This window comes from Planococcus citri, chromosome 2 (genome assembly GCF_950023065.1).
Source record: "Planococcus citri chromosome 2, ihPlaCitr1.1, whole genome shotgun sequence".
Classification (NCBI taxonomy): Eukaryota; Metazoa; Arthropoda; class Insecta; order Hemiptera; family Pseudococcidae; genus Planococcus; species Planococcus citri.
In genome coordinates this window covers 31,282,801-31,293,710 of record NC_088678.1, presented here as the reverse complement: position 1 = coordinate 31,293,710, position 10,910 = coordinate 31,282,801, and the positions used below count along the sequence as shown (strand labels likewise).

The window sequence follows — 10,910 nt, the reverse complement described above, 5'->3', positions numbered from 1 at the left end:
AGCATTGCTGAAGTAATGAAACGCAGAGAAATTAATAAATAAATACGTATGTGGTATTAATAATCCGAATCATACGAAAAATATTGCATGAATTGCGAAAAAAAATCAGGAAAATTGAAATATTATTCTTCTCTTTCCGGCAGCTGGCTTCATTTTCAGAAAAAGATAGGTTCTTTATTTTACCTACTCTCGAAAACAAATTCTTATCACAGCTTTCAGCTTATCTCGAACTTTTCTGATTCCAATTTTGAAAAACTAAAGAAAACACTGTTAAATGGAATAATTCTTTAATTAATGAATTCTTGATTGAAACTACAAGTTTACACCATGCTAAGAAACATATTGACTGTGAATAAATTCCCAAGCGTTGATGTCATCAAACGACTACCTCGAAATGCAATCCATACTACTGCAGCTTTAGGAATTAAAGAAAGTACGTATCTACGTTTAAATATCAATTTTCATTACAACTTCTCTATTAATCGAATGTTCAACAGTCGTAGAAAAAAAAGAAGGTAAAAGAACCATAGTAGAAGCAGTCGTGAAAGAGTCTGGAAGAGAACCATACATAGTAAAAACCGAACATGACGAATACGCTTGTCCTCTTTGCCGGTTAAACATGCACATCAACCATACCGTACGTAGTTCAACATAATGTTCATTTCACATTTTGTTAAGGCATCTATAGCAACTATAGGGCCTTAATTTTGTGTCCGCTATGTTTCAATCGAGTTATTCTGATTTTCAGGATGTGTTAATCCTTAGCCAGTTTGTTCGAAGTAATGGTCTTATGTTACCGGCACGAATCACTGGTTTATGCAGAATGCAGCAAGTTCGGATGTCTAAATTGGTATCAATGGCACATATTGCTGGTAATTTATCTACTGGAATAATTTTATATTCAAATTATTGTTTAGATTTTATACGAGAACAATTTTATTGTAGGATTAATGCCAACTTTAGTACCCAAGTACAGTAAAAAAGACTGCTTCAAGAAACGTCGTGATTGGAGAAAACACAATACGTATTTTGAAGAATCGACCATTATGTCTTGGGATCCTTTATACAAGGATGAAAGCGGTATTAAAGAGAAATGGTATAAAATGAGAGGAATCGATGTTGAAAAATTCCAACCGGAACCGTGGAAGAATAAAGTTGATAAGATCGAATTACAGCCCAAAAAGCTGACATTTTATTAGTTGTAATTATTTGTAAATAAAAATATCTTTCTTCAAATAATATTCCCTTTATTCATAAAAATTATTAATAAAATTAAAGAACAGTCAAAAATTATAATTAAAAATAAAGATGAGAAAATATAAAGTGGGAAGGAAAAAATTGCGCTACAAAAATATACACCGAGAAATCGAGTAGAAAAAAATCACGATCCGCACATCAAACAATCTTCTTTGTTCTGCAGGGAACATGTTAATTTACGTAGGTAATAGTCTTCTGATTCTTTATCGGTGGCAGTTCCATTCTGCTCTTTTTTACCGATTTCTGAAGACATGGCAGCTTTCGACTTATCGACAGTGAATTGAATAGCGTCTGCGGCAGGTTTCGTTCTTAAGTAATACATACCAGTTTTCAAACCCTGAAAAAAAAAGAATAATAACGATATAAAATCGAAGGAAATATGGAGGATAAAAAAGTACAGAATACGAAATTTATTTACCAATTTCCAGCCGTAGAAATGCATCGAAGTTAATGTCGAATAATTCGGATTTGCCATATGGATATTTAAACTCTGTGATTGATCTATGAAAGCTCCGCGATCGGCTGCCATTTTCAACACATTTTTTTGTTTTATTTCCCATACAGTTTTATACAGCTCTTTCAAATCATCTGGGATTCTGTTTATATTCTGTAAATGAAAATAATTCGCAACAGTTGTCTTCGGATGCAACGTAATTGTTCGAAAAAAAATTTACCTGGACTGAGCCATTATGAAGGATCAACTCGTTTTTCATATTTTCATCCCATAAATTTCGATCAACTAAATCCTTAAGCAAATGATGATTTACTACCTGCAATAATTGAAAAATTAATGAATCTCGATCCTTAAAGATGGAAATTTCGAAGGAAAATGTATTCGTTACCTGAAATTCTCCTGATAACACTCGCCTAGTATACATGTTTGAAGTATACGGTTCGAACGATTCGTTATTTCCTAAAATTTGAGCAGTGGAAGCAGTAGGCATAGGAGCAAGTAGAAGAGAATTTCTGACACCGTATTGTTTTATTTTTTCTTTTAACGCAGCCCAATCCCATAAATTAGTCGGGGTAACATTCCACATGTCGTATTGTAAAACCTGTGGAAAAACTGCCGAATTAGAATATATTACGGAAGACAACGATGATGAAATTTTCTACGTACTCCTTTGCTAACTGGAGATCCTTCGTAAGTTTCGTAAGGACCTTTTTCTTTGGCAAGTTCACAGCTGGCTTCTAAAGAACCATAGTAGATGGTTTCAAATATCTGTTGATTAAGTAACTGGGACGTTTCACTTTCGTAAGGCAATCGCATCATGATGAATAAATCAGCTAAACCTTGGATACCGATGCCAATAGGACGGTGGCGTAAGTTTGATTTTCTAGCCTAAATGTAAAAAACAATCGTTAAATAAGCATCTACATCCAGAAGAAATAGTATTTCCGATGAACTTACTTGAGGAACGGGGTAGTACGTGTTATCGATGATTTTATTTAAATTTCTCGTTACAGTTTTAGTAATTTCTTTTAGTTTTTCGAAGTTGTACGTTTTTTGGTCGTGGCTTAGGAACATATTTACAGCAATCGATGCAAGATTACACACAGCTACCTGTTCACAAAAATAAAAATTTTATTAATTCATTGCGCAGACAAGAAAATTGCATCTCAAAAGTGACATACGAGTATGTATATTTACCTCATCGGGAGCACTATATTCGACAATTTCGGTACACAAGTTACTACTTTTAATAGTTCCTAAATTTTGGTGATTTGATTTCCTATTGCAGGCATCTTTATATAACATGTAAGGTGTTCCTGTTTCAATCTGCGAGTCTAAAATCGCGAACCATAATTTTCTAGCATCAACTTGACGTACATAACGTTTCTCATCTTCGTACCTAAACAAAACAAAAAATTATTATCAAAAAATCAAAATATGAATGAAATTTATGGAAAAATGCGATTAATCTTACTTTCTATACAACTTTTCGAATTCTTCTCCCCAGCAATCTTGAAGACCAGGACATTGACTAGGACACATCAGACTCCATTTTTCTTCTTTCTCTACACGTCTCATAAATTCATCGGGTATCCACAACGCATAAAATAAATCCCTAGCTCTGATTTCTTCGTGACCGGTATTTTTACGTAAGTCTAAGAACTCGAATATATCTGCGTGCCACGGTTCAAGGTACACAGCGAATGCTCCAGGACGCTGGAATCATGTTTGCAATTAGAGCAGGATACAATTTTGAAAACTTCACCGAATAAATAATTACTTTATTGCCTCCTTGATCGACGTATCTGGCTACGCTATTAAATACACGTAACATGGGTACAAGACCATTTGAGACTCCGTTTGTACCAGTGATGTAGCTATTGGTGGCTCGAATATTATGGATGTGTAGGCCTACGCCGCCAGCAGATTTGGAGATCAAAGCACACGTAGTAAGGGTATGGAATATACCTTCAATACTGTCTTCTTCCATAGCGATGAGAAAACAACTGTAAAATGTTATCAGTTAGGCTGAGTTTACGAGTACACTGAACTAAATCGAAGAATGATATACCTTGATAACTGAGGTCTTGTTGTAGCAGCACTGAACAGCGTAGGAGAAGCGTGAGTGAAATATCTTTCGGATAATAAGTTATAGGTTTCAATCGCAGAATCGATATCTTCGCCGTGAATTCCAACGGCAACTCGCATCAACATGTGTTGAGGTCGTTCAACAACTTTTCCATTTATTTTCAGTAGATACGACTTTTCTAAAGTCTGAAAAAGAAACATAATGTAGTTAGACATAGAACACAACGTAACAAAGAATTACAATAATAGACTAGACCTAATACCTTGAAACCGAAATAATTATAGCTGAAATCACGATCGTAAATAATCGAAGAATTCAGACGATCGGCATTTTTCATGATAATATTGTAATGAAACTCGGAGATCATGGGACTTTTTCTTTTGGTTTTTTCATTATACATATTGTAGAGATCAGTCACCACATCTGTAATAATATCGGTATATCAAAACATAGAACATACTTCGAAGCTGAACGTTACACTGAAATAAAATGAACCGTACCACTAAAGATTTTCTTAGTCTCTTTATGCAAGTTGGAAACAGCAATACGAGCAGCTAACACAGCGTAGTCTGGATGTCTGGTAGTCATCGAAGCGGCAGTTTCGGCAGCAAGGTTATCTAATTCCATTGTTGTTACACCCGGGAATAAACCTCGGATCACTTTCATGGCGATTTCGACCTGTAATCAAAGTAAAGAATGAGGCTAATTGCAAAACACATTGCGCTACTTTTGATTGAACCTTACCGAGTCTACGTATTCTTGATTCAATCCATAGCAAAGCTTTTGAATTCTTGATGTTATTTTATCAAAATGAACATCTTCTGTTCGACCGCCTGTAAGAATACCAATCATTAAGCAAGTTACAAGTGAATGATGTAATTGAAAGTTGAGTCAAGATTTCTATACCTCTTTTGACGACGTATTGTCTTCCTTTGGGTTGATTAGGTTTCTGAATATCTTTCATGATGGAGAATTGTATACTTGAAAACACAAATCACTAGAATAGAAACGTAAAAGCTCGATAGCAATCAAGATTAAATCACTGTAGTAAAGTAAATTTAATGGAGCAAAGAATTAATCAACTAGCCTCAATGGGAGGAAACAACTGCAAAAAGAAAAAACCCGGCAAACTCTCTTCCGAATAATGCACAGTGATTGGATCAAGCGGTGTTGCCAAAAGCTACGTTGCTGTTTTTGTTATTGATTTTTTCAAAACAAAAAAGAGCACAAGTTGATCAAAAAAATCGTATCAATTTTGATTGAATTAATTAATCTGAATTACAATGAAACTAATTTAATTCACAATTGAGCAATTAAATTCAGAAAATTTGAAACTATTCAAAATTGAATAATGACAACCCTTCGAAAAACAGCAAACACAAAAAACACGATTGCAGCTGTTGGAAAATCCTAAATCAGCACTTCAATAAAATTTCTCTCACACGCCACAACATAACACACACTGAAACCGATAAATTTTTGTCAAATTTTTCGAAATTTTCAATTATTTTTCACATAAATCGTTGTATTTTTTACTTTTGAAATATATTTTTCCAATTCTCCATCATATTCTTACACATCTGTATCCAGCCATCTTGAATCCCAAACCGTAATAATGATTTTTATAGACTTAACGTTAGAAGATCAAGTGAGTTTTTACTCTTCATTTTTCATGAATCTGATGAATTATTTCACGTTTCAATATCTCTGCTTGAACTTTACAGGCTGGCGAATTGAAGTCGTATTTTAAAAAGCTAGGAGCTGACATCACAGAAGAAAGATCCAACAAAGGATTGGAAGATGATCTCCGTAAAATTATCAACGTTTGCGATGTATGTTTCAAGGAGGCAAATGAGAATGAAATCGAAACTGTTCTCAACGATATTGTCTCCATTTTAGTTGTAGTACGTTCAGGTTTGACTACATAAGTCTGTGATTTGTTTCGGCGTTAATTTTCACCTGTTTGTTGATATTTTTCGCAGATGCCACCTTCCGATAACACCAACAGGTTGATCGCTAGTTTCGTTGATAAACTTTACAAAACGGCTCTTCCCAAGCTAGGTCCTGTTTGTTTGCGAGTGTAAGTATCCCATTCTATCTCGGATTCTCCAACAATTTGTAGTTCAGATTACTCATTCGAATTATATTTGCAGGCTTTGGGTACTGTTCCAGTCGTTGGATAAAAGTAATCCTATTCGCTACGATATTTATTATCATTTAATCTTGATTGCCAAGAGAATAGATATGGTGAAATCTATATTCAGGGATGTTAAACAACTAAAAGAGCAGTTTGCTAAGGCTCCGTTATCAAATGAGCAAATGCAAAGACTCCTTCGTTCTTTACACGAGGGATTGGTCGCCGGTAGACACAGGTAATTATGCTCAAATCATGACTTGAGCCTTTCACCGAATTTTCGTTAATCGTGCTTTTCGATGTGTGAATGTTTTGCAGTGACGTTGCAGCGAAAGTAATGATTGAATTATTGAGCACGTACACCGAAGAAAATGCCAGTCAAGCGAAAGAAGATGCTCAACGTTGCATCGTTACTGCTCTTGCTGACCCAAACACATTCTTATTAGATCCTCTATTATCGTTGAAACCCATCAAAGCTCTGAAAGGCGAACTTATTCACGATCTTTTGACTATATTCGTATCGAATAAACTCAGCGTTTACACAAAGTTCTACAAAGGACACAAAGAATTCGTGAATAATTTAGGTAAGTTGTTGTAAAGCTCGAACTGATACGCGCATTTTATCGCATAAATTAATCATTCACACTCTATTTAGGTTTGGATCATGATCAAAATACTAAGAAAATGAGGCTCTTAACTTTCATGCAGTTAGCCGAAAATTCTAATGAACTTAGTTTTGAAACTATCCAGAAAGAACTGAGTATAAACGAAAACGATGTCGAAGCTTTCATTATAGAAGGTTCGTATTCTGACTTGAGTATAATCATCTCCAAATGAACGATTTCCTAATTTGCATTCGTATTTTACAGCCCTGAAAACGAAATTAGTTCGAGCACGTATGGATCAAACGGCGAAAAAAGTTCATATATCGAGTACTATGCACAGAACATTCGGCATGCCTCAATGGCAACAATTACGAGACGTCCTGCAAGCTTGGAAATTGAACCTTAACTCGATAGATGAATCGATGAAAATGTTGGTTAGCCCTCAAAAGTAAACACCCGGATTTCATTCAGCGGTACCTATTTAAGAAGTTTTCTATTGAATTTATTTATCTGAATAAATATTATTTATCTTCGGTTATCTTCTTGTTGAATTGATAACACCGGAGTCAAAGACAGAAAAAATATATAATTTCTTTTTACACAATTTTATAAAACATATAAAAAAATATCAAGCTGCGAACTGTAATTTAAAATACACGAAAAAAATCAATAAAAATTCAGAAATACTCAAAACTTTCGTAACTTATGAATTAGATTCTAGAACCAATTCTCGGAGGGGGTAAATCACCGAAAATTGTATCACCGTGTACGCTGTTGGCCAAAGCTTTAATGCTGGCGGCTATATCCAATGGTTCTTTGTTTCTCTGTTGAAATGACAATAATAAATTAATAAATCAGTTGCACAGAATTTTTCATATCAAATCAAGCCTTTTGATTACGAACCTTCTGTTGGTAATTTGGTTTCCTTTTGTCCCTTTTTGCTTCGCCAACATCTCGGAAAGACGGATCGAATTCCCCCGGAACTCGTATTGGTAGAGATTTCGCGATGGCGAAACTTTTTCGACGTGGAATATGTATACCCTCGTCCCTACTTCCAGAATCTGAAATTAAAACAGGAAAATTATTCGAGTATTCATTTTATCGCTTTGTTGTTTTGTTTTTGAATTATTTATAGAAACGAGATTTGAAAATATTCCTTTAAATAATCCAAAACAATTTTTTGGCGTAGATTGAATTTTATAACGCGTAATTTACACAATATTCTAATTAGGAAAAAAGGTTCATTAAATTACTAGTACCTAATGGAAAATAATTTAGAAAGAAAGGAATCTTACGAGTTGACACTCTCCGATTTGGAAGAAACCATTCTAGGTCTAGGTGGATTGCTCAAGATGATTTTTAGAGAATTTTTAAACATTTAAAAAAAATGTAAAAAGTGTTTTACGAAGATTTTTTTACGAGCCATTTTAGATTTAATTTGATTACAGCTCCACAGCTGGGAAATTTATATTGGAAAAAAATCAAAAGACATGGTAAAAAGATTGAAAAAATCTCATTAACAGGATCATTTATGAAATGCAGTGATGCTCACGACCAAAATAAGTATTCATATAAAAACACTTGGCAAACCACGAAGAAATATTCCAAACACAAAAATAAATTGCGAATTCGACCGATAATCTTCTGAAATATGATTAGCGATCTGTTATGTCAACAATTGCCAAATTAATTATCACATCGAGTGCGCTTATTGCAAAACAAAGCACTACATTGTACGAAAATCTATCCCAATTGAAAATGAATACACTCGTACTAACTGAATAACTTGCAAGGGCAATTTTGATAAACACGTTTATCGACTTTCCGATTAATTAATACGATTAACCCATCAAACAAAGTTTCGATAGTTCAAATTACACCTACCATCTGTATCCGAAAGATCTTCATCAGAGTGTTCTTCATCCTCTAGAACACTTGGTTCTTCCATTCCATCCAAAGGGAATAATCCTTCGGAATCGAACGATGGCGGAATTCCAGACATCAAGGAGCCTTTGAATTCTTTCACACTCGCTTTCTGTAAATTATAGATACGAAATAGAAATTAAAATCACCGACGTAATCGAGCTAATTATACAACCACGTGTAAATTTAATCAAATAGATCATCTCACCGAAGGACTGATGGTCAAACGATCGAAATTATCAATCACAGATTTGCTGGATATATTAATCGGCGACGTGCTCGTGTATGTTTGAGATGAAGCAAAACCACTGCTGTTGAATGAATTAATCTCACTCGAGTTATTCCTCTTCATTCCCGGCTCGGTTTGCTCAATGACGCTGTTAGGGAACAAAAAATGACGTTGTTTTAGCAACTAGATCATATTTCGAGGTTATGAAATAATAACAAAATCGCCGTATCAGCGAATTAAGGTACCAACTTGGTTAATATTTGAAAGTCTTCGTTAGCTCGTTTTAGTAATTTTTTCAACGCCGATTGTTGTTGCTCCACGTACGTGCGTATGTTTTCATCGGTAATTTTATTCTGCTCGTCGACGTAATCGGATAATTGTTTTTGTAACTCGACAACGTTGGTTGAGAAGTTTCCTTTACAAGAAAAATTAATATTTCAACGGAGGCGGAGGATTTTCGAAACATTTTCACGTACTTAAATGTGAATTTTTTAGCGACCTTGAATTTCTTCTTTTTTTTCATTTGAAAATTTTCATTCGAAGTCGCAAGTTTATTTGATTTTTTTTCCTCATTAATTAGAAAATTTTAATAGAAATCGATTCGAAAGTCGAGATAAATTACAGCGATAAAATTTTCAAATCGAGATTTAATTTTTAAACAAAAAAGAGCCTTTTTCGAATTCAAGGTCGCAAAAGCCACTGTAACGTGAAAGGTCTAAGGAATAATGTTCCGTATACCGGATTTAAACAAGAAACAAATTACGATAACTACATTTTAAATATTCCATATGTCAGAAACATTTGAAAACAACAACAGCTACCGAACTTATTATCACTCGAGTGATAATTCGAGTAAATAAAATTGTCAAGTTAACAAATTTACCACTTAATTGACTAGTTTCTGACAGATCACCACCGAATAAAGACGTATCGGCCACGACGATGTGAAATACTGGGGAATAATCGACAGAATTTTTGATATTCTGCACTTCGTTATCCGGCAGCTGAAATGATCGAAAGAGTATTAGCTTGAGTTGGCAATACTAGAGACAGCAGTTGAACAAATTCAAGTGCTACGAATGAAACAGAATACTGAGATCAATATTACCTGTAATAATGTCTTATTCATAAGCCTTGTATTGGAATCATTTTCAATAGCGTGCGAAAACGTTGAGCAATTCGTACATTTATAGACTTCCCACGAGCCAATTCGTTTGGAACGTATAAGCATCGGTTGTTGGTGTTTAACCTTTAATTCGCGAACTACTAATAATGGTAACTAAACAGAATGCAAAAAGTACAATTAAACATAGTTACATAGTAATTGAAGACATTGTTTCCGAAAGGTGCTTCATTCAAAATTCCCATTTTTGGTACCTAGGTACTCAAAAATCGAAGATTTCGCTGTTACGTTGCAATAATGAAATTCGACAAGTTTCAAAGTAACACCACAGCTGTGAGGGTTTTTCATACAGATGCATTTTAATGAATTAACCAACAACGAGAAGAAGAAAACGTTTTTGGCACTCGAGAATCACAAAACGTAAACGAAACATCGGATTAAGTATCTTTTGGAATCGAAAATGAAAAACAATGGCGTTTAAATGAAATTGGTAAGAGCGCTTACAACGCACTTTTCGGCTTGCTGACATATCATTTTTCAGAGGAACTATCCTACCCATCGAAATCAGTCAGTAACTCATTTTTCACTTTGTTGGACATGAACAAAGCATATTTCGGAAAAGATATCTTCGAATGTAATCAGACAAAAGGGGATAAGTAAGGTACGAATTAATAATGGTTTTACTTACCGTAAAAAAGGGGTCTCTCTTCTCATCGTCCGATAGGGTTAATGGTTCATCGGGTAGTCTATCTAAGCTGTCTAACTCGACGCAAATGTTTAAACATGTACAATAATGCTTCATCGCGAGTTTGGCTTATTAAATAGGCTGAAAACCGACCGGTATTGCAACGGCAATATAATTATATAGTATGGAAACACGGTACCGTAAGCGTAAAATTTCACGAGCTTAAACGATTCAAATTTAACAACCACGTCACACTGCGAATTTTATAACTTCAAAATACCGTTTACTATAGCTGAATTTCCATTTTTTAGAAATATAACTTAGCGGTTAGCACTTGAAATCGAATCAACGCAATACGGATAATTTTCTCTCTTCAAATGCATCCATGAAAGTAACAAAGGAAAATAAATT

The 10,910-nt window shown here is 34.5% G+C and overlaps 4 protein-coding genes across 4 annotated transcripts; 2 read left to right on the top strand and 2 right to left on the bottom strand.

The window, feature by feature from the left end:
* The first annotated feature begins 197 nt into the window (after positions 1-197).
* mRpS18A (mitochondrial ribosomal protein S18A) lies at positions 198-1,239 on the top strand. The gene is made up of 4 exons (XM_065349658.1): positions 198-433; positions 498-637; positions 749-872; positions 946-1,239. The coding sequence occupies exons 1-4, from the start codon at positions 328-330 to the stop codon at positions 1,197-1,199; spliced, it is 624 nt and encodes a 207-aa protein (XP_065205730.1). The 5' UTR covers positions 198-327; the 3' UTR covers positions 1,200-1,239.
* Positions 1,227-4,913, bottom strand: LOC135835406 (ribonucleoside-diphosphate reductase large subunit-like). Its single transcript, XM_065349644.1, has 14 exons — positions 4,707-4,913; positions 4,545-4,633; positions 4,301-4,478; positions 4,063-4,223; positions 3,783-3,985; positions 3,492-3,717; positions 3,186-3,427; positions 2,909-3,110; positions 2,669-2,821; positions 2,378-2,599; positions 2,100-2,312; positions 1,932-2,027; positions 1,676-1,864; positions 1,227-1,594 (listed from the first exon to the last, which is right to left on the bottom strand). The coding sequence occupies exons 1-14, from the start codon at positions 4,762-4,764 to the stop codon at positions 1,382-1,384; spliced, it is 2,445 nt and encodes an 814-aa protein (XP_065205716.1). The 5' UTR covers positions 4,765-4,913; the 3' UTR covers positions 1,227-1,381.
* A 315-nt stretch (positions 4,914-5,228) lies between these two features.
* On the top strand, positions 5,229-7,077 carry eIF3m (eukaryotic translation initiation factor 3 subunit m). Its single transcript, XM_065349656.1, has 7 exons — positions 5,229-5,448; positions 5,525-5,704; positions 5,783-5,880; positions 5,954-6,172; positions 6,253-6,518; positions 6,590-6,733; positions 6,804-7,077. Exons 1-7 carry the CDS (start codon positions 5,416-5,418, stop codon positions 6,989-6,991), a joined length of 1,128 nt encoding a protein of 375 aa, XP_065205728.1. The 5' UTR covers positions 5,229-5,415; the 3' UTR covers positions 6,992-7,077.
* A 28-nt stretch (positions 7,078-7,105) lies between these two features.
* PRAS40 (Proline-rich Akt substrate 40 kDa) lies at positions 7,106-10,905 on the bottom strand. Its single transcript, XM_065349655.1, has 8 exons — positions 10,503-10,905; positions 9,800-9,970; positions 9,575-9,695; positions 8,941-9,106; positions 8,671-8,839; positions 8,424-8,574; positions 7,443-7,600; positions 7,106-7,363 (listed from the first exon to the last, which is right to left on the bottom strand). Exons 1-8 carry the CDS (start codon positions 10,614-10,616, stop codon positions 7,250-7,252), a joined length of 1,164 nt encoding a protein of 387 aa, XP_065205727.1. The 5' UTR covers positions 10,617-10,905; the 3' UTR covers positions 7,106-7,249.
* Positions 10,906-10,910: the final 5 nt, after the last annotated feature.

What these genes read in the sequence shown, in the direction of transcription:
- mRpS18A (XM_065349658.1), top strand. Translation starts at nt 328, where the DNA reads ATGCTAAGAAACATATTGACTGTGAATAAATTCCCAAGCGTTGATGTC. An exon ending in AGCTTTAGGAATTAAAGAAA is followed by an intron (nt 434 to 497) that starts GTACGTATCTAC and finishes AATGTTCAACAG; the next exon opens with TCGTAGAAAAAAAAGAAGGT. An exon ending in ACATGCACATCAACCATACC is followed by an intron (nt 638 to 748) that starts GTACGTAGTTCA and finishes TCTGATTTTCAG; the next exon opens with GATGTGTTAATCCTTAGCCA.
- LOC135835406 (XM_065349644.1), bottom strand. Translation starts at nt 4,764, where the DNA reads ATGAAAGATATTCAGAAACCTAATCAACCCAAAGGAAGACAATACGTC. An exon ending in ACAAGACCTCAGTTATCAAG is followed by an intron (nt 3,718 to 3,782) that starts GTATATCATTCT and finishes AACATTTTACAG; the next exon opens with TTGTTTTCTCATCGCTATGG. An exon ending in TGTTATCAGGAGAATTTCAG is followed by an intron (nt 2,028 to 2,099) that starts GTAACGAATACA and finishes CAATTATTGCAG; the next exon opens with GTAGTAAATCATCATTTGCT.
- eIF3m (XM_065349656.1), top strand. Translation starts at nt 5,416, where the DNA reads ATGATTTTTATAGACTTAACGTTAGAAGATCAA. An exon ending in ACTTAACGTTAGAAGATCAA is followed by an intron (nt 5,449 to 5,524) that starts GTGAGTTTTTAC and finishes TGAACTTTACAG; the next exon opens with GCTGGCGAATTGAAGTCGTA. An exon ending in TTGGTCGCCGGTAGACACAG is followed by an intron (nt 6,173 to 6,252) that starts GTAATTATGCTC and finishes AATGTTTTGCAG; the next exon opens with TGACGTTGCAGCGAAAGTAA.
- PRAS40 (XM_065349655.1), bottom strand. Translation starts at nt 10,616, where the DNA reads ATGAAGCATTATTGTACATGTTTAAACATTTGCGTCGAGTTAGACAGC. An exon ending in AGAGAGACCCCTTTTTTACG is followed by an intron (nt 9,971 to 10,502) that starts GTAAGTAAAACC and finishes CATTCTGTTTAG; the next exon opens with TTACCATTATTAGTAGTTCG. An exon ending in AGATCTTTCGGATACAGATG is followed by an intron (nt 7,601 to 8,423) that starts GTAGGTGTAATT and finishes TTTTAATTTCAG; the next exon opens with ATTCTGGAAGTAGGGACGAG.